The sequence below is a fragment of the Lemur catta genome, chromosome 22 (genome assembly GCF_020740605.2).
Source record: "Lemur catta isolate mLemCat1 chromosome 22, mLemCat1.pri, whole genome shotgun sequence".
Classification (NCBI taxonomy): Eukaryota; Metazoa; Chordata; class Mammalia; order Primates; family Lemuridae; genus Lemur; species Lemur catta.
Window position 1 is genome coordinate 21864586 of NC_059149.1, and position 21170 is coordinate 21885755.

General features: G+C 57.1%; 1 protein-coding gene across 1 annotated transcript in view; it reads right to left on the reverse strand.

The window, feature by feature from the left end:
- Nucleotides 1-1915: 1915 nt before the first annotated feature.
- GFRA2 (GDNF family receptor alpha 2) overlaps nucleotides 1916-21170 on the reverse strand; it is a 70979-nt gene continuing 51724 nt past the window's right edge. The window contains exons 4-8 of the mRNA XM_045535328.1: nucleotides 11513-11622; nucleotides 10836-10976; nucleotides 9618-9790; nucleotides 4175-4228; nucleotides 1916-3312 (exon numbers count right to left, since the gene is read on the reverse strand). Of these exons, the coding sequence (XP_045391284.1) occupies nucleotides 3190-3312; nucleotides 4175-4228; nucleotides 9618-9790; nucleotides 10836-10976; nucleotides 11513-11622 (601 nt within the window). The 3' untranslated portion in view covers nucleotides 1916-3189. The remainder of the gene's footprint in view (nucleotides 3313-4174; nucleotides 4229-9617; nucleotides 9791-10835; nucleotides 10977-11512; nucleotides 11623-21170) is intronic.

Consider the following 21170-nt stretch of genomic DNA (forward strand, 5'->3'; position numbering starts at 1 on the left):
AGGAAGTTTCCTTTTTCCCCTCTTCTCTCTTCCTGCCCCTCCGTGGCACTTGGGGATGCTTCCAAGAGCACAGCCCGGGGCCTGAGCACAGTCACGTTCCCTTGTCTGCCACGGGGAAGCCACAAAAGCTTCTTAGGACACAGAGAGGAGGAGGAAGGGGGAAGCTCCAAGGTTGGAAGGGGGTGCAGCTCCTCCTGCTGCCAAGAGGAGGGAGGCCGGGACAGTGTGCCCACGGGGCAGATGGGGTGGCCGAGCATCACACGTGCCAGGCCCTTGGCAGGGCATCCCACTGAATCCCGACACCGGTCCTGCGAGGACGGGACCTCCGTCTCCATTTGACAGATGAGCAAACGGAAGCTCAGACTGACGTGGTGACCCTGTTGGTCAGGTCGGATCCAGAACTCAAACCCAGGTCTGCCCGATCCTCAAATGTCTGCTCTGCTCTCTCCTCTTAACTGCGGTGCCCCCGGGCAAGGGCAGTCCAGGTTCAAGTGGGCAGGATCCCAGCTGCCCAGTGTCCTTCCTGGAGAGGCATCTTCCAGCCAAAGCCACTCCCAACAAGGCGGTTACCAACCGCAGCAGGGTCAGGATGGCAAACCCTGGAGTGCAGTGTCCACCCCCATCCTCCCCTGGGCCACCAGGAAGGCCTCAGTGGGGGCCCACGCCCTGGGGCAGCACCTCCCTTCCACCTCTCTCCTCTCTGCAAGTCTACACCGCACTTGATTTAATGAAGTTGTTTACAGAACTCCCTCCCCGTGGCCCAGTAATATCCCTTGTGAAGGCCACAAAGCTACACGCAGCCCTGCATCTGTGGCTGGGCTGTTACTGCTGACACTCCCAAGTGCCGGGGTGCTGGGGAGGGCACAGCAATGACGCCCAGTCTTTGCTGTTTGCAAGGAACCTGGATTCCCAAGTGGACGCCACAACCACCTGCACCCACAGCAAGGCCGGTGGTGGCTGGGCAGAGAGCAGACCGGCCCAGTGTCCTCCCTCCGTGCAGAGGACAGAATGAAACACGGCACGGTGATCACCATCAGGAGCAGATGTCACTAACACATGTTTAACCAGAAACAAGAGCCATGTGAGGGGACCCAGGATTGAGAGACTGGAAAATGATATCCCGTCATCCGACGGGGACAGGATGGGATCACATGCAGCCCTGAAGGCCAGGCTGACAGCGGGAATGTCCTCTCACCTGCCTGTCTTCCCTCCTGCCTCCTGCCGTGGGCACACACTCAGACGTGCACATGAACACGTGCAAGCACGCACATACACAGACACACACACACACACACTCGGCAGCAGGCAGCCTCCCAGGCCTCTCCTGGGACAGTCTCTCTGGGGGAACACGACAGGCCCAGTGACCAGGTGGGGTCTGAGTGGCACATGGACAAGGAAGGAAGGAGGGGACGGAGGGAGACGTCTTTTGGACCCCGACCCCAGAACACTCACAGTCATTCTCCTTCTCTGGTGGGACCCCAGAGGTCAGGGCCCTGCCGTCACCATCACATACCTCACGTAAGCCGGGAGTCCCCGGGGGACGCAGCTCTCCGCTCTGTGTAAGGCTAACAGAGCCACCTACCAGGGTCACCCAGACAGCCTGGCGTGATGTCAGTTGTTTCTCCTTCCGCCCTCCCCAGGCTCCGGCACTGTGTGCGTCTGGGAGCCGCAGGCACCGTGCTGATCTGGAACGTGACAGGGGAGGGAACAGAACGGCCCAGCAGGCTCCGGGCAGCCAGGACCCTCCGACCCTGGAGCGTCAAACCAGCTCCCAACAGGGGTCCCCCCACGCACAGCGTGGACACATGGGTGAGACACGTGGGTGCACACACACGCACACAGACACGTCCCCAGGCCCCCGGGAGCCCCAGCCAGCAGGTGGCACTGAACGAAGAACAACATGGGGACGAAGGAAGGCCGGAGCGAGGTGGAGGCAGCTGCTTCCTAGTACGTTTATTGGAGCCTTGGTTAAGCGCGACGCGACAGGGACCCCGGCCAGAGCCCAGTCGGCCCGACCGGAGCCGGACTCTGGGGGGTCAACTTCCTTTTGTTCCCATTATAGACAACATCATTAAAAAAAATAAACTTTACAATAATACATTTGCGCTCATCTGTTGGGGTATTATTTCCATAGTTTTGTTTCTTAAAAAAAGGAAAGAAAGGGGAAACCACACAATATATGTCTATATGTCGGGAAAGGAGCCTTGGTATGTACACACAGCGGACGTATGTCTCGGCGATGAGGAAGGAGAACGTGGACGGGAGGAGGGACAGAGGAGAGAAGGACCAGCTCGAGAGACCAGGGTGCCGCAGGCGCACGTCGCCCTGTGGTTCCTCCAGCTCCCCTCCCCAAGGGAGACCCGCCAAACGGACCCACAAGAAACAAACAAAGCCAACAAAGTATCATTTCTCTTTGACCTCAAAATTCCTGCCACCAAGGAGGAAGAAGTTGGTGCCCAAGTTTTGCCCCCTCCCCACAAGGGGGTCTCCCAGGCGAGCTGGGCTCCCCAAGCCCTCCCGGAGTTGGCCCCGGCCCCCGGCTCTGTGCCACAGTCAGGGGGAGCCCAGCGCAGCGCCACCCCCTCCACGGGCATCCATGGTGTCCCCACGCCAGAGGCAGACCCACGCGGCCGGCCCGAGGGCAGAGAGCGAGGGCGGGACCATCTCCAGCCTTGAAGCCAAGAGGAGGGGCAGAATGTGCCCGGCTGGACCCCCGTGGCCAGCCCTGCCGCCTCGCTGACCGGTGCCCTCTGCCAGCCCCAGCAGGTCCCCGGAGCGGGCAGCTTGTGAAAGCAGCTGCAATGTCCTGCCCCAGCCAGCCCCAGGCACAGCCACGAGTCCCTCCGGCTGCAGGGCTCTCGTCTCGGTCTCTGTTTCAGAAGGGTCCAGAGAGGAAAACGCCAGGAGAGAGTGCAGGGCATTCCCAGAGCCTCGTGCCCCACTCGGTGCCGGGTGTCCCTTGCCAGGGGGCCCCTGGGCCGGCTCTCGGGCTGCCCACCTGCTCGTCTGTTTGGTTTAGAAAAACTTCTCCAGAGAAGAAACCTGGGAGGAAACAGGTTCGGCGACAAGGTGGGGAAAAAAACTTATTTTTTGCAAGGGGTGTGTGTGTGTCTGTGTGTGTTTCCATTTTGTCAGGCGGGTGTTCTCGTCTGTGTAGCTTTCGGAAATCTCCCGACACGTCCCCAGAGCCTACAAGGCCAGCGTGACCACCAGGAGGGAGACGGCAGTGATGGCAGCCGACGGTCTGGCTCTGCTGGGGCCTGAGTTGGGTCTGATCACCTTGTTACTCCCTGGGATGATGTTTGTCGTGAGCTGAGTCCACAGCACAAAGGGAGACAGAAACAAAGAGAGTGACAAAAAAATAAACTAACCAATCAGCAGGCCTGGGACCAAGCAAAGAAAAAGACTCAAGAACTGGCCCCTCAAGTCCCTGTCCTCTCTGTCCACCCAGAGCCAGGCTTGCATGCAGCGGGGCAGGAACAAAAGGCCATGAAAGCTCCGTCCCTTGCGGCCACAAGCCCATGGGTTCGGAGAGGCAGGGCAGCGTCCGCAGAAGGCAAGATGCTCTTCCCAGCCCTGAGAAGGAGGGTATGAGGGGCTCAAGGAGAAGCAGCTCCCCGGGTCCACAAGGACCTGCTTCTGGAGAGAAGAGGAGGGGAGAGGAGAGGGAGACTCTCTTCCTGAATTTGTTCGAATCTCTCCTCCTCCATGAAGTCCTCCCTGCATGTCCCTGTCTGAGCTTCTGCCTTCTCCTGCAGAATCCTATACGGCTTTTCTTCTCATCTAAGTTATTATCTTGGGCCTGTAGGTCATATATATATGAAGTCCTATGCTTCAAGGAAAGGACTGTGTCTTTTTCCATCTCTGTACCTCCTAAGTATCACAGAGCCAGCACTGAGCAGACACTCAACGCATTGTCGTAAGGAGTAAGGAACGTGTCGGAGGGCCTCTGCTCAGGGCAGCCATTTTTCTCTCCCCCAAGGGAGCCAGCCACGGGCCCTGCGTGCAGCCTTTGCACCCCCTCAGCACCACCCAGCACAGTGAGCATCCACCCAGGTCCACGCGGGCGCAGCCCATGCAATGGGATGTGGGGGCTCCGAGTGTGAGGCTCCCCGGGAAGCAGCCCCTGCAGCCCAGTCTCCGTGCCCACCCCCCTCCTCTGCCCCCCACTCACCTCTGTGAAGCACATGCTTAACTCTTTGGAGCTGTTGACCTTCAGCCCCTGCTCCTGTGGGAGAAAAGGCGCTAGTCAGAACAGGCCACCCGGGCAGACTCTGTCCAGTGACTCAGATGAGGCCCTGGCCTCCACTGTTGGCACCACCAGGCACGGGCACACAGTGAACACGGCTGGCTCAATGCCACACTCCACACAAGGCCCCTGCCCCTTTCGGACACCCTCAGCAATTAGGTCCCGGCTCCTCTGGGCTCCTGGGGAGCAGATTCGAAACTCTGCTCCCCAACTCATGGCCCCAGGTAGCAATCAGCCGCTTGCGTGTCTGTCTCGTGCTCAGCGCTCCTCAAAGGCAGGGACCATGTCTTCTTTTCCTCGCACTGAGCAGTGTTTGGCTCATAACAGCCATCGGTAAACGTCTTACTAGATCCAGGCATGAATGAATGAATGAATGCCACCGATCAGAAATGGCATCCGAGTGCCAGCTCCTGTGAATTTGTCATGGCTGCTGGAGGGCTCTGCAGAAAAGATCATGACCCCTCATCTGGCCTCAGTAGGGAGAGAGGGGTGATTGATTAGTGATGTCTGCCACTGGCGCCTGTTGGGTGGGCAGTGGCTACTGTGCCAGGCCACTTCCACCCCAAACGGATGTGCAGCACCTGGGAGCCCTGTGGACGAGGAATGAGGAAGGCAGTCTGGCTCGGTGACAATTCCAGAATTCTCTACACTGCCAGAACCACCTGGATTTGGGACCAGAGGGTATGCTTGAAGGGCAGTCCTCTGTTGTCATCGTCATAATCGTGACCCATGGGAACCAGCTGCGGGAGGCAGTGTTCCTCTCCTGGCTCCAATGGCTTGTTCCCAAGCCACTTGCAGGGAAGCTCTGGCCACCAGAAGCAACTAGGAAGCCCCAAGAAATTATGCCTAACTCAGTGTTCTTGGCCAGAGTATGAGTAATCCCTTGGACATCACAGGCAATCTACCACCCGGGGCATCTGGTCGGCTGAACAGGGACCCCAGCTGTCACACAGAGACCCTGGCCAAGAGCAGAGTCACTGCCAATCAGTGATGGAGATATGACCGTGGTACTGATTAGCACAGCAGGGACGGAACCGGGGACTCGGCCCAGGAGGGTCCTATTCAAGACCAGTGTCTCCAGGTGCCAAGACAGGACCCAGCCAAGCCCCCGGCTGCTTCCCTCTGCAGACGGGTGTGGGGGCTGCTCTAAGGCCCTTCCAGATCCGACGGCCGGGTTCTATCACCCAGGACTGGGCGCCACTCCAGCCATGGCCGTGTGTGGCCACTGCGGGGGACGCAACACAGCCACCCCCTCAGAGGTTGTGCTCTTGCCTCCCACCTGCCCTCCCCTGCCTATTAGCCACTCCCCGCTTAGTCACCTTGGTCCCCACCTGTGATGTCCTGTGGCCTGTCAGGGTCTGTGCCCACCGCCCAGCACCTCCGGGTCCCAGCAACGCTTCCTGCTCTGTTTCTGGGTGTGGCAGGCCAGTCCCTGCCCGCTTTGGGGTCCCTGTCTTACCCCACCCCCCCACGGAGCTCACTGGGTGCGGAGCCCACAGAGAATTGCAGAGGCGGACAGCCCCCGGGTGCCAGTCCTTGCCATGCCAACCACAGCAGCTCCACCTGTGTCTGTTGTGTATACTGCAGTTAGGCATAAAATCACTGCCCCAGGTAGATCCGGCCCCTGATTTCCAGAAACATGGAGCAGAAAGCAAAGGCTGCAGTGACCTCCCCAGACAGCTAGCTGGGCACCCGGAACACAGGGTGCCTGCCAGGCAGCCGGCCCCTCCTGACAGCGGCACGGGGTGGAGGGAGGAACAGAGAAAGAAATCCCACCGCCCAATGCCCAAACCACCGGTGGCTCAAACTCGCCGCCTCCCTCCCTCACCGTGACCTCTGCCCCCTCTCCCAGATGAGTCCCAGCCTTCCCTGGAGGGGCTCACACCCACATGCAGAAATAAATGGGAAGAGGAGGGGACGGCTGCCACCCTATCCGCTTTTCCTGTCACCTCTTCCTGACTGTGCTGTACGCCGACGGAGTGAGTCCAGGGACCAGCTGAAGGCTACTCTAACCCTGCCCCGTCCCCTCCCTGGGCCTCCCACCCCCTGGAGGCAAGCTCAAGGCTTGTGGCCCGACAGTGTCCCAAAGGATGGCAGGACACAGGGCTCCCAACAGCAAGCCCGCTGCCACAGAGACAGGCAGGGGGACTTTGTGGAAAGAGCTGACCCCTGTGGGCTGCACTGTGGGTCCCACCAGAAGCGTGAAAGACTCTGCCCCTGCAGGTGGCACTGGGGACAGGGGCACAGACCAGGAGGGAGGACTACAGCAAAGGCTCACTTCATCCTTCTAGAATATTCTCCCAGAGAGATCCCTGTGCCCAGAAAGTTGGAAGGAAATTATTGTTTTCCTCCTATTCCTTGCCCACCTCTGTCCCCCACCCCACCCCCAAAGCTTGGCCTGGCAGCCCCAGAGCCTCGCTGGTCTGGCCCAGGTGCCAGAGACTGAGTCCACAGCTGTCCTGAGGGCCCGAGCCGCCACTCTCTCCAGCGCCCCCGACTCTGTTCCTGGTCCCACCCCCCTAATCTCAGCGCCCTAGTCCTTCCCCCCACCTACTCCCACCCCCGATAACTCACCCCCCTCCCTGCCCGCTACCCCCCTGCCGCCACTCCAGCCCCTCCTCTCCCACCCCCCGCCGAGGCTAAGCTCTGCTAACAGGTCTTCCGTCTCCCCCTCCCAGCCGCTCTGCACCTGCTGTCGGATTAATCTTGCTAAATCGCAGCTTTGATCACGACTCGCCACTCCCGGTTCCGGAGCCGCCGGTGGCCTCTCAGCACTCACCACTGCAGCCTGCCACTCAGGTCGCACGCCCCACCCCTCCTGCCCACCCTCTGCGTCCCGCCCAAACCCACACCCAAACCCGAGTCCAGGTTCCCTCCAGAGCAGGGGTCTGCAGAGGCTTCCCGCAAAGGGCCAGGGAGCAGTAGCTTAGGCTTGGCAGGCCACGCGGTCTCTGCCACGGCTCCTCAGCTCTGGCGCAGAGACAGTGCATAAATGACAGCGTGTGGCTGTTTTCCAATAAAACTTAATTTATAAAAACAGACCCTAGTCAGCACAGCTGGTGCTGTCCTGACCCCGTGCCCCTCACCTGGGACGCCCGGGCCCACTCCACCCCCCGGCTCCCTGTCTCCACGTAGCCCACGCTCCCTGCTCTCCCCGGGCCTGGCAGCAACGTCACCTCATCTGTGAGTCCTTGGCTTCCAGTCCCCGTCAAAGCAGTCCCTGCCCCCCTCTGGACCCCATCCCACCCTACCAGCCCCACAACGGACGGGGCACCAGTCACCTTCTCCGTCACAATCATCTGAGTGTGTGTCCTGTCTGTCCCACTGGCACAGGGACCAGGCCACCAGCCTGTCAAGCTTGTTAGCTTCCGCGCCTGGGACACGGTGATAAGCAGTGAGAACTTCTGTTGAATAAACGATCGGACGCACGAACGGGCCTCGCAGGCCCACGCTCTGACGCCCTCGGCCTGTGCACTGGCCAAGAGACCCGTCCAGGGAGCAGACAGGGACAGAGAGGTGGCCGTTCAAGGCTCCCACACCCCAGCCCAGCAGCCCCGATGGCGACCCAGCCCCACCCCCACCACCCCCAGCATGGGAAAGTCCTTCATGGGAATGGACCTGGAGGAGGAGGCCACACCAGGTGGCCGGGGGCCCGTTCCTGGCCCTGCTCAGCCACCAACTATGGGGCTAAGGACAAGCTGCTGCCCTCGCCAGGCCTCGGGTCCCTTGGTTTGGGGAGGAGACCTCAGAGTGTCCTTCCAGTCCTGACATCCAGGTACCATGTGGGGTCCCCAAGGCTTCCCCAAGGAAAGTAGGAGGACAGGGATACGTCAAATATCTTGCCTCTCTCTCCAGGGTGAATCTGGGGTGCACAGGCTCCCCCCACCTCCCTCCCAGCCCGGCCCCAGCTTCCTGTCCCTGCCCTCACTCAGGGACTCCCTTCTATAGCCATGGGTGCCCCTAACTCCCCAGGGCCCCACAAGGGCCACCACAGAGCCATTCAAGCAGAGACGGTCCACACCGGGGGAATTGATGGCCAGGGAGGGGTGTGTCCCGGGGGCACCCACGCCAGCCCCGCTGGGCCAAGGGCAGGGGAAGGGCCACTCGAGCTACACTCCCAGTGCCCGGCATGGACTAGCAGGAGCTCATTAAAAAGACGGCAATTAAAACAGAATCAGGGGCCCCTCCCCTCCAGTTCCTCTGAGAAGGAGCCCGGGGAGTGATGGCAACGGGGCCCCTTTGTCTGTTTCTCTCCCTTTGCCCGCAGGCAGGGCTGGCCTGGCATCATCAGGGGCTGGTGACGAGGGGTCTGCAGTGGGGGCCCGGAGCCACGGCCTTGAGCTCTCCTGTGCCCACGAGGAATGACAGCGAGGGTCTTGGGGAGGGTCAGCAGCTTTCTGCTGAGTCAGCCTGTCCCCAGGTGAGCCGGCCAAGGGGCCTGGGCAGCCCAGAGGACGGTGCCAGGGCACAGTCACCTGACAGGTGGCACAGCCCTGACCAGTCGAGCTGCCCACCACTCTAGCATGAAATTGAGCTGGCAACTGTCTGCAGAGTGGGCCCCTGACCCTCCCATGCTGGCAGCCACTCAAGCATGCCCAGTGTCATTAGGAGCTGCCCAAGGGTGACACTGGCACCTCTGCTCAAAGGAGGAAGGGCAGCCTAAGCTGAGCTCCCCGCTGAGCCCAGCACGAGGGCACTTGGACGTCAGCTGTCACTGAGCAGGAGACCCCCGCCAGGGAGGGGAAGGGGAGGTGGGAAGAGGGCTTCCCCCACCAGATGGGCACCAGCACACGGGCCACGGGTGCCCGGGAGGGACCCAATGCCTCACTGGCCCACGTCCCCACACACGTCCTCATCCTGCACTGTGGATGCCACGGTCGATCCCATGAGCCCACCGCTCCGCTTAGACTGGTGTCTTCACAGCCTCACACACATCCACACCGGTGCTCGGGCTGTGCCCAGCGACTGCTCCTCACACACCCCCAACATGCCTGGCAGTTCAAGTCCCAACTCCTGCCTGAAACGCCCCATGCCCACCAGCCACATCCCCGCTGTGCCCTCCCTCCTCCGCTGTCCCTGAGTGGAGTTCTGCACTGGGTTCTCGTCTAAATGGTAACTGTTACATTTCTCTTGTACCCCCTGGTATCTGTTATAGCACTATGATGTAACAGGCGTGTGACACTTGCAAGATGATGCCTAAATGAAGGGACAGGACAAGCACTACCCCCACCAGCCCCTCCCTGCCTCTTGGGTCCCTGACCCAAAAGGAGGATGGTCAACGCTCCCTCCCTGGCCCCAGCTGAGTCACTTCCCAGGCCACTTCTGGCACCGTGGTGCTACCACCAGCCCCTCAGCCACGCCCCCTCACCTGGACAGACGTGCAGGTGGTGATGACACTGGTCCCCAGGCTGGTGCTGTCGTTGAGGTCGTCTGGCAAAGAAGGAGCCTTCTCCACCCGAGGGGCCTGGGTGGCCTGGAACGAGGAGCCCTTAGGGGACACGTTCACATCTGTGCCATTGCCAAAGGCCTGGATGGCGTTCCCTGGGGTGGGGGACAAGTAGATGTCAGGACTCGGCTCGCCCCGCCCACGCCCTTCCCTGGGTGGGCCTAGCAGCCGGAGGAGTGGAGCCACACTCAGCTGCACGGCGGCTCCTTTGCAGATGCTGCCCAAGGCTCACATCTCGAGAAGAAAATAGCACTGGGGGGTTGAAAAGGACAGAGAAACCAGCACAGAAAGAAATGCACATGCTGAGGAATGCAGAGGAGGAAGAGGAGGAAGCAGGAGGCGTGGGCAGCCGCGAGGGCACAGGGGCACGTCCTCTGCGGGTGCTGCAGGCCGCGCCTGTGGGAGCTTCCCGGCCCCATCTCCCCAGGCACAGACCCTTCTGGCTCCTTGGCCACCACCGCTGCCGTTCCAAGGGCCCCAGACTCATCCCTCTGCCCTCTCCACACCATACACTTTCCCTGGTGGTCTCCCTCCTCCCACACCGGCTAGAGAAGAACCTAGAAAATCTCCACTTCCACGTCCCATATGCACCTCAGGCTCACGAGCCCAAGCCTGACTGGGCATCTCCTCCCACCATTGCCAACACTCCCTTCCCCTGTACTGCCAGCCTTGAAGGTGACATCGCCATCTGCCCAAGTCCCCCAAGTCAGAATCCTGGGGGTCACCCATGCTGCCTCCCTAAACCCCCGCCGGCAGTCAACTGAGCCCACCTCCTAAAGACCCCTCCACCCTCCCTCTCTCGCCTCTGGACTAGGAGTGTGACGACTTGAAAAGAAAGTCACCGATTCCAAGGGGAAATGAACTCATTCAAGGGGGAAGTGACCAATGCCGGCAACCGGCAAGAGAGGGCTCCGTCCGCACAGGAAGCTGGCGGGAGCTGGCCTGCCCACAGTGGGGGTGTCAGTCTCCAAGAGCTCAAAACCCAGCATCCCCACAGAAGCACCCCTGGTGGAGAAGCACCATAGGTCCCACTGGCCATCCCAATGGACAGAGAAGGGAATGGCTGGGACAGACTCCAGGGCTCCTCTGGCTAGGAGGGGCGTGAGGGGCTTCTGGGGGCGAGGATATTCCAGCACTTACGGAGGCACGGGTTCTCGGTGAAGTCCCTGAGGAACTTCTCACACTCCTCCTCCATGTTCCCACTGCCACGACAGCTGCACCAGGGCGACACCACGATGCCAGTGGGGCTGGAGTCCACGTAGTTGGGTGTCATGTCAAACCCTGGGCAGGGAGAAAGGGGAGGGAAAGGAGAGAGGAGCAGTAGGGCCTTCCCCTTGAGCCCCGGGCCCCAGGCACAGCAGGGCACAGGCTGGAGACCCGCCCTCCCACCTGTCCCCAAAATACACACACACATCCCAACTAACTCTGAGCACCACTGTGCCAGCAACCACGGGGGCAGAGGGGACAGAGCCTTAGGGGACACTGGGCTCCTCGCCACCAGGAAGGCAGAGAAGACGCTCCCAGAGGGTGGGCCCATTCCCAAAAAGCACAGAATGTTCTAGAATCAGGGCAAGTGAGGCTCCTCCCCCTCCTCCTGCCCTTCCCTCTCCTCCCCTTCCTCCTCCTCCTCCTCCTCCTCCTCATTGCCGAGCCACCTCCCCCTGGTCTCCCTCACAGCTCTAGCTGAATCTGCCGCAGAGAAGGCCGGGCTCAGGCTGTCCCCGCCGACTGGCCCCGAGCTGGACTGCAGCCCCCGCCCCGCTGAGAGGGGCACAGCAAGAAGCCCCCGCAAGCCCAGGTGTGCCGGGGGAGCTTACCGATCATGCCGGCGTATGAGCCCAGACACGCCTGGTAATTGTCTGCAGGGCAGCTGGTGACCGTCTGGTAGGAGGCTCGACAATTGGCGTGGAAGTCAGCCAGCCGGGACCTGGCGGCAGGGAGGAGACCCAGTGGAGAAAACAGTTTAGCCTGGCTGCCTCGGCCCCTCTGCCCCGCGGTGTCATCTCCTGCCTGCAGTGTCCTCAAGCCCTGAGCTCCTTGAGCACAGAGACAAAGAACTAGTGACCGGCTGACAAAAAGGACCCCAACAGGCACAGCAACTGCCTGCTCCAGATGGCTCTTTTAGGCAGGAAACACAGAGAGGACCCAGGGCAGGTTCGCAGAGGACGCCTGGAGCCACGGCAGGAAGGCCACGCCCTGCTCTCTGCTCGGCCACACTCCTGGATGGCCTTGCCGCCAACACGTCACTGTTCCCACCTGCAAAATGGGTACAGTAACCCCTGCCCCAGCTACCTCCTAGGACCTGTCTGAGGGTCAGAGGAAACACTGCCCGGGGAGGTAAAGGAGGAGCATCTCTAGGGTGAGACATGCCACGGGCACTCCCGACAGGACTGTCCCGCATCAAGTCGGAGCAAAGTCTCCCCTGCCCTTCTCACTCTTCCCCAGTGCCACCAGGCGGAATCAGCCCTTCCTTCCCCCAGCTACTGTCACATGCCATCACCCTTTCCTCAATGACACTGCATCTTGTGCACAGCTCTGTCCTCCGAGTGAGTCATGAGCTGCTTGAAGGCAGTCACTGCCTGACCTGGGTCTGTCCCCAGCCCCCAGAACCAGCCCTGGACATGGGTGGTCCCGTGGAGCACAGGGCACCCAAGTTCCCATCCCTGCGTCCTCCTGCCCTGGCGCCCTGGTCACAGATGCTACCATCAGCCTGGCTTGGGGGAGGACACTCCCCCCACCACCATGTCACCTCCTACAGGTTGGCATCTTTTGTCTCCACATATCATATCACCCGTGTTTCACAGCAGCTCCAAGCAGCCGGTAATAAGGTCTCATTCACTGGCAGTTTCCCAGCGATGGGCACACAGTAGGACCTCAGTGACCATGAGCTCCACGAGAATCCCATGGTAACTCGATAAGCAGCTGCAGGAAGGACCAGAACCTGGGCTCTCTGGCTCCCTCACCTGCACCCTGCACAGAATAAGGAACCTCACATAAGCCATCCTCAGGTTCACCCCAAATTCAGCCCCCCTAGCTCTCCAGTGGAACTTCGTCCCATTTGAGCAAGGAACAGGTAGAGAAAGAGGACAGAGAGGCAGGAGGTTGCGGGGACTGAGACAGCCTGCGCGAGCAGAGGAACACAGGCTTTCCACGCCGAGGTGCCAGTGCCCCGGGAACACCCCCGCCAGGCACGCCCGAGAGCGAGGGCTGAGTGTGTCCCACTGCTGCACAGATGCCAGCCTGCCCGGAGTCCCCACGGTCCTGGGGGCAGCTCTGAGAGAAGCAGGAAGCCTGCCGGAGAGATTCAACCCCAACGAGGGCTCATGTGTCCCAGGCCCCTGCAGCCAGGCCGGGGGACCAGTTCTCAGCTCAGCTCCGCCCCAACTCACTAGGTGACCGTGGGCAAGTCCCCTGCTTCTTAGGGACTAAGTTTTCCGATTTATCAAATGAATAAAAAGCACCCTTAATTTATAGTTTAAAAGGTCATTTCGCAGTTTGGGATGATGCAAAAATTCTGGAGGTGGGTGGTGGCGATGGTTGCAGGACAATGTGAACATACTTAATGCCACGGAACTGTACACGCGAAAATAGTTAAAATGGCAAATTTTCTGTTCTCTGTATTTTCCCATAATGATGTTTTTTAAAGGCACGTTCACATCCATGTTTTATCATTCAAGCCTCGCAAACACCTTGTGAGCTCTGACAAGTAACTGTTATTGTCCCATTTTACAGACAAGGGGGTCTGTCCCTGGTGCTCAGTGTCCCACAAACAGGGAGCGTCATGCCTGCCTATGTCCCTCCTGGGGCCGTGACAAAGTGCCAACGAGACAGTGCATGCTCGAGAGTTTGGGGACGGCAGATGCCCCATTTCAGCAGGAGGCGTCACCCTTCCCTCCCTTCCCTCCCCAGCACGGTGCCTGCCACTGGCACGTGCACACAGGGAACGGCTTTCCCTGGTGTCTGGGAGAGAAGGAAAAACGTACCTGTTTACCCTGCCAAGGCGGGTCTGCGTGCCACGCGGGGCAAATGAGCACAACAGGGAGCAGCGGCTCCTCTCTCTCCCCTACTGCCGGACCCCAGGTTGCCGGGAACCATGTTCCCCTGATCCCACCGACCTCCATGCAGCACTGGGGACACAGGAAGAGGGGCACAGCCCTCAAGGCCAGGTGACGCACACAGGGTCACTTTGCCAGGCCCCGGGGTGACCCGCGGGGACAGCACCATCTCGCTCCTCCGAGGCTGTAGCCTGTTTCCCTAGCAGCAGCCGATCGGTTGGGCCAGAGCCTCGGAGAGGAAGCTGTTCAAAAAGGAAGGCGAGGACCCAGCCTGAGAGCAGCAGACAGCGGAGGGAAGGCAACGCGAAGGCAAGTGGCTACGCCTTCTGTTCCCCCATTTCTCCATTCTCAGCGTCAAGGCGGCCTTTGGCAAGCACAAGCGACAAATGGGGCCATTTAGGAGGATGCTGCATCCAAGTCCAAGTCTCCAGGAGGCCTTTGATCATTCCCGTTTCCCAGTAGCGGGTTCCCTCCATCAACATCGGGAACCAAGTGGTGTCAATTTCCTTCACGCCCTCGCCACAGCCCAACTCCCGCCACGACAGAACCAGCCCTGGTAGGCAGCGTTCTCCAAGGCAAATGTTGTCCTTTTCATAATACATGGCGAGCCAGCTGGTGATCTCTGCACCCTCTCTGGGCCAGATGTCACTCTTCCCTCAAACTCCGGGAGGTCGCCGGTCTCTTGGATTCCGTTCTTGCTGCCAAGAACAGACTTTTCCTGGATCAGCCCCACTGCCTTGCAGATTTCTGCCTTTCAGAGCCCCAGTAAGAGAAATGGCATAAAAGAAAGCATGAGAGAGAGAGAGAGAGAAATGGACAAATAGACAGGCAGAGAGAGAAAAAGAGCCAGCCAGCAAGAGAACCCGAAGGAAGCCAAGCCAAGTCCATCTCAGCCGAGGTCAAGCCAAGACTGCCAAGGAGCCCAGGGCAGCAGGTGGATCCGTCTGAAAAGCACAAACCCTCTCTGGGCTCGTTCCATCAGCAGCTGCAGCCTATTCAATCACAGGGAAGTGGCAGAAGGAGAGAGAGACACTTGACTTCCACTGGGATGAAAAGGTTGACATATTAAACATAGAACATCCAGTTAATTTGAATCTCAGATAAATGCTGATTCTTTTTAGTATAAGTATGTCCCATAGCAATAGCCGGGACATACTTATACTAAACAGATTTTCCATTTTATCTGGAATTCACATTTAACTGGGCATCCTATGTTTTTATTTGTTAGATCCAGAAACCCTATTTGATGAGCACAGGCGCCACCGGCAAAGGGGAAGAGAGCAAGGCTGAGCGTGCAAAGATCAAACCACAAAGCAGAACACATCCAGGTTTGGGGCAGGGGTAGACTTCCTATAGGTCTGGTTCTCAAAGTGTGTCCACAGATCAACAGCATCAGCAGCAACTTGTGAGACACGGAAATTCTTTAGCCCTCCCCAGCCCAGCCCCAGCCATGCAGTATCTGAAATTCTAGGGGCAGGGCCCAGCGATCGCACCTTCACAAGCCCTAACAGGCTAATGTCTGAGGATATGGCAGCCTGCACAGGTGTCCGAGCTGAGCTTTCAGACCCCACCCCCGGCCTCAGCTTTAAATATCCCCAGTTATGGCCCAGCCGTGGAAGACAATGATGCTTCAGGCCATAGCTGGAGAAGGGTCATGGTTACATGGCAAAGGGTGCAAATGTTTGTGCGCACACACACACACACACACACACACACACACACACACACTCCTAACCCCACGGAGACACACAGTTAGACTTGGATACACACTTCCCAGTGCCACGCTTTGGTCTTAGCCAAGAGAAAGTGCACAGGCACCTGTCACCTTCCCAAACACGTATTTAATACTTTCCCAAATTTGTCTGGCCCAGAATAATACTGGGGTAAATTGCTCCCCCGGAACCCCCAAACTTTCCAACACTGGCCCACACATGGCTTTCTGGTCTGAAGCTCTTGTCAACTTCCCGAAGTTTCCATTTATCAGGTAACACCTGCCAGGTTGCTGCCATGGAAACCAATAGGTTTCTACTGGTTGCAGACGTGGAGTAGGAAGAGGAAAAAGAGCTGATGTTTACTGAGGACCTACTATGTGCTGGGTACTGTTATCTCATTTAACCTTCTGAACAATCCCACAAAGCAGCATATTTCACCATGAGGACAGGGTAGCCCGTGCAGCTACACACCCTGCAGCCACCACACCCTGGCTGGCCAGGCACCTGCCCTCGAGAACAGGGGTGGCCACCAGCCTGGCACAAATGAATGGGGCACTTGAATATTTCATGGAGGGAAAAAAAGGTTGCCAAGAAGTGCAAATTGCTCGAGATAGGCTTCATAGACAATTTATGGAAATGTAGAGAAAATGGCCTTAATAGACCCAAGTGCCTCTGGAATGGCTTTCTGACGTCCCCTCCGGCGGTGCAGGGCTTGAAGAAATGGGCTCAATGTGACATGGCACTGAGAAAGGGGACAATGGACTTTACCCACGTGGCTGCTTTGTGACATCTCCAGGGCTCGCCCTGGACACCCTAGTCCTCCGCCCTCTCCTGCCTCCTCCAAGAGACCACCCTCCCTTGTTTCATGAAATCAAGGATGAACTTGGCTTCTTTCCCTCCTGTTTACTCGTTAACTGGACAGTGGATACTTATTATTCTTTCTACTCAGAATAGCAGCTGCCCTGGGGGTGGGCAGAGGAACAGAGACTTCCTCCTCGGGCCAGGTGGTTCTAATAAAGGTGAATGCTACCTCCGGGACCCACGAGGACACATGACCCAGGCCAAGCTGGCCACAACACCCCTCATTTCCCAACACGCTAGTCTAGGCACAAGGAAGTAACACAAGACGGGCCAAACAGGGTCCTTGCCTGAGGTTTTCCTAATGGAGCAGACAAAGAAAAACATCCTTTTCTTTCTGGTTATGAGACACCACAGATGTGAGTGCAGATATATCGGGGCCACGGCTCTAACCTCATGATCACAATAAGAACCACATGCCGCTAACCTGCTGCGAGGAACAGACACAAAGGACAAAGAGAGAGAGAGACAGAGAGACAGAAAGACAGAGACTTTATCCGTACTTCAGTCCCCGGGACACTCCCCTGCCCTGTCTATATTTTATTACATAAACCAATCAATTCTTTTTTTTTTTTTTAATTTTTCGCAAGCTAGTCAGGGCTCCGTCACCCAAAACAGAAAAATTCTTGCTACTACTTAGCTTCTCTCTCCGATGTTACAGGACTTTCTCTGTCCAAGTTCTAAGCAACCAGAAAAAGCACGCACTAAAAAGGCCACAGAGGCCAAGAATCAAACCCACAAAGGGTTTGTCCAACCCGTGCCAAAGAGCCAGGGCTGCAGGCAGGAGCACTTCAACGACAGCAACTTTGAAAACAGATGATGAGCAAGTTTATAAAGGAAGACAGGTCTGGCCTTGAGTTCTTCCTCCAGCTTAGCTAACAAGGAACAGCTCGGATGGGTATTCACACCGGGGAAGGCTACATCCACCGCTATCAACAATGGCAAGGACGTAGGTTGTGTCAATATATGAAAATTTAAACACGAAATCATGTTACGGGATTAAAAAGCAGGAGACAATACAGTCTATGCCCCCTGGTTGCAAACAGGGGAAAATGTTAAGTTACGAACCGACGAGATTCAGCAGTGAATTTCCAAAGATGCTAATAGAAGACACTGTTCATTATGTTCTCTTTTAATAAAGTTGCTTTAGGATTGTAATTATTTCTTTAAGTTTCATTGAACTAGGCCTCAGGAATCCTGAAGTTATTATAAACAATGATTTTTTTTCTAAGCCCTTGATGAGAGAAAATGTTATTGGTTCTGGAAGCCTCAGCAGATTCAACTGACCCTCTGTCCCAAGATAAACAGGAGGAGACAGAAAAGAACTGGTTCCCCATTCCTGGGCGGCCCCAGTCCCTAGGAGCTTGCAGGCCCTTAAGCCAAAGGGACACATTCTCTCTGATCTGTTAACAAGGTCCTCCTGTGCTAGTACAGTGCCACATGGTGCCCTGACAATGCCCCGACATTGGTAGCAATACCCCTGCTTTGCTGACAAGGAAACGGAGGCCTGCAGGGGTTAATTAACTCACTTAATGTCACAGCAGCAAGGCCAGAGGACTTAAGTTCAAATGGTAGCTCCAAAGCCAGTGGGTTTTCCCTTCACAACACTGCCCCAGCCCCCCACCTCTCCAGCATTTTCATGCCACAGGGTGGGAGAGAAGCTCATTTCTCTTCTGGAGCCATCCAAGGGACTCACTGGGGAGCCACCTGCCTCCTTGCACCCCTCCTTTCCCATACCGGCTGGAGCTCACCCAGCATCCCTTCTCTCCTCCAGGTGAGCCATGAAGGTGACCTTGGGCAATGACCTGAAGAGGGTTGTGGTTGGAGCCACTGGACCCCGGTGACCAGAACAATCTATTAGATCCTGGGTACCACCAAGAGACTGGCATGCCAACCACAGCAGGGGGCCCAAGCCTGCTCTGGAAGAGAGTCAGGACGGCCTGGATGGGACAGAGCCAACCCAAGCCTGCCTGGATCTCCCCACGGGGCCCAGGGATGGGAGCTTCTCCAAGAGACTGCCATTAGATTCGCTCATTCCAGTCCTCCAAAAACAGGCAGATGGGTAGACCCCCTTTTCTCCACCTCCCCCAATCCCTTCACCTGCGTTCCAAACCTCTCATTACCCAGTAAGAGGAGAAAAGAATTAAACGTATGCATCATTTGATTTTAATTGAAGGACTGTTCTATTTCATTGAACTGCTAAGTAAGCCGAACAAGAGATTGTGTTTACATAAGCAAACCCCGAGTCACTATAGACTTGCTGTCACATTAAGTCAATACTTATGAAGGCTCTCTATTTAATTATTCAGTGAGGATTGACTTATTATTGTGTTAAGAGTGTGGTTAGCCTTGAGCTAGGTAGCCAGCCAGCTGAAAGATTTCTTTCAACTTGCTTCTGAATGCTGATACGGTTCTTGCTGGTGGTACAAGGTTGCGTTTCTTCCCTCTCTCTCTCTCCACCCCTTCCCTCCCTCCTGCCCCAGAGCAGAGGGCTTCAGGTCCCCCTCCCTTAAGTAGGGGGTGGCGGGTGATCCTGCAGGGGTCAACCTCTCAAATGGTCTTCCTAAGACCAGCAGTCTGCCCTAAGACACTCACACCGGAAGTCTCCTTCTTCTGCTTTTAGTTCTGGCAGTGCCAGCGTCTCTTCTTCCACTCCCAACTCTGAGGACCTCCTACTCAAAGACAGACCCTTCCCCACCTTTGCTATTTCCAACATTTCCCCTCCCATCAACCGCCACAAAACGTGTTTCTCAGCCTTCTCGATCCATGCAAACCTTATTATTCCGTGGTATATTGTTACAAAGATTTAGGTAGGTTCTTACATCAAATCGCATTTCCTGAAACATAAAGCACGGAGGGAAATTCAGAGGTGGATGCCCAGCGTAGACTGCAGACCAGCTGGAGAGGTAGAACAGCACGGCGGCTGGCAGGCAATCCCCAGGCACCAAATGCCCGGGTTCAGCCGCCAGCTCTGCCATCGCAAAGGGTACAACCTTGGGCAACTTCTCGCCCTTCTGTGAGGGAACACCCTCCTCCACAAAAAGGGGCTAACAGCTTCTGGGAAGAGTGACTGAGATTCCGAGAAAGTGCCGGGGACCATGTCTGGCATGTTGGCCTTGGCTTTTATGAGGGGTCCTGTGCATTTCTAGTCTAACACCCCTGCAGGAGAACTCTCCAGGCTTCTAGAGCCCATCATCTGCCACCCTGGTCCCCACCCACAGTCAGCACCTGCTGGTCTCTACCATGTCACCTCTCCTCACACTCTTCCTCTCTCCCACCCCAAACCTCGTAGCAGCATCAAACAGCACACACTCCACCGACAGCAATGTTTCGTACATCTTGGTCCCATGTTGCGTCCCCTGCCAAGAACGCCTTCCCCCAACCACGTCCTCCCTACACTTGCTCCAGGTTGCCCTTCCAAACCCAGTTCAGGGACCATCTCTCCCAGAAAACTTTCCCTTAAGTAGTGCCTGACATCCAACAGTGACACAGTTAACTGTCAGATAGAAGGAGGGAGTGTGCAATTAAGTGATGGATGGGTGGATGGGTGGATGGATGGATGGATGGACAGATAGATCAATGAATGCGGACTGTATCTGGAGGCACTGAGGAGCAGCAGCAGGAGATCCAAGAACTCTCCTAACACCTCCCCTTGAAAGATAAAATTATAGACAGATCTCCAGCTAGCAGCACAGAAAAATGTGTCAATGTTGCATTAACCTGAGCACCAAGATAGCCTCAGCCCCCCAAAATGTCCTCCAGTGAGTCTGTCTCTCCCCCTTCCTCTTATCTGGTGGTTGTTAGGAACTTGGGAAAATATCTCTGCTTTCTCTGATAACAGCCATTCGCTAAAGGAGGCCCCAGTGGCCCGGGAGAATTAACACACATCCTTAAGCACCTCACTTAACATGAAGAAGCGCCTTAGGGACCGACAGAGGAGAAGCCAATGGGTCTCTGCGGAGACAGGCTGGGTACAGTGTCCATTCTCAGACAAGTAGGAGGGCAAAGGAAGTCAGTGACAGGGTGTAGTATTTGGGTCAAAACACCCGCTGCTTATGAGCCATCAACCCTGGAAACATCACTGCACATCTCCGTGCCCAGCGGCTGTGATACCCACACAGAGAGTGTTTGGGATATTAAATACAACCGCATATGCAAAAGCACTTCTGACACATGGAATTCACTATATACATGTTAATCATTTTTCTCCTTGGGAATACTAAGAGAATACGACAGTCCGATTGCACCCAAATTCTCTTCTTCAGCTGACTCAACAGACAGGCTCCCACTGCAGGGGCCAGAGCAGGGACAAAGACCCCCGTGTGAGCGAGGCGGGCAGGGGCCTGCACACCACAGCCCGGACCCACCAAGCAGGAAGGACCAGGTGTGGCTGGGGGCTGCCCCAGCAAAGTCCAGGGAGATCAATCCTCAGAGCCAAAGCCTACAGGGGTCCTGGAGCCCTCAGCCCCCTCCCCACCAGCCTCTGTTCCGGCCCTTTGAGGGTGAACTGCATAGACAAATATTTTTCCTATCAGGCAAATATCTGGGCAGCTATGCAACCACTAGGAGTCTTTCTCATTATATGGACTAATGAGAAAGCTGTGCTTCTCAGGAGCAATTCATCAGGGCAACATCCATTATAAATGACATTTTTCCTGAACTAACAAAGGATGTGAGGTTGGGGGAACTGGTTAAAAGGAAATGTTTAGCTGATTCCAGAAGCCATTCAGAAATTAATTACCCACCCCCTCGCTGGGCAGTGCGTCCCCCTCCATGCTCTTCCTCCCACTCGGCCCCCTGCCCTGTCCGCCCACCTCCCGGCCACCTGAGCCAGGGGCGTGGGGAAGGGA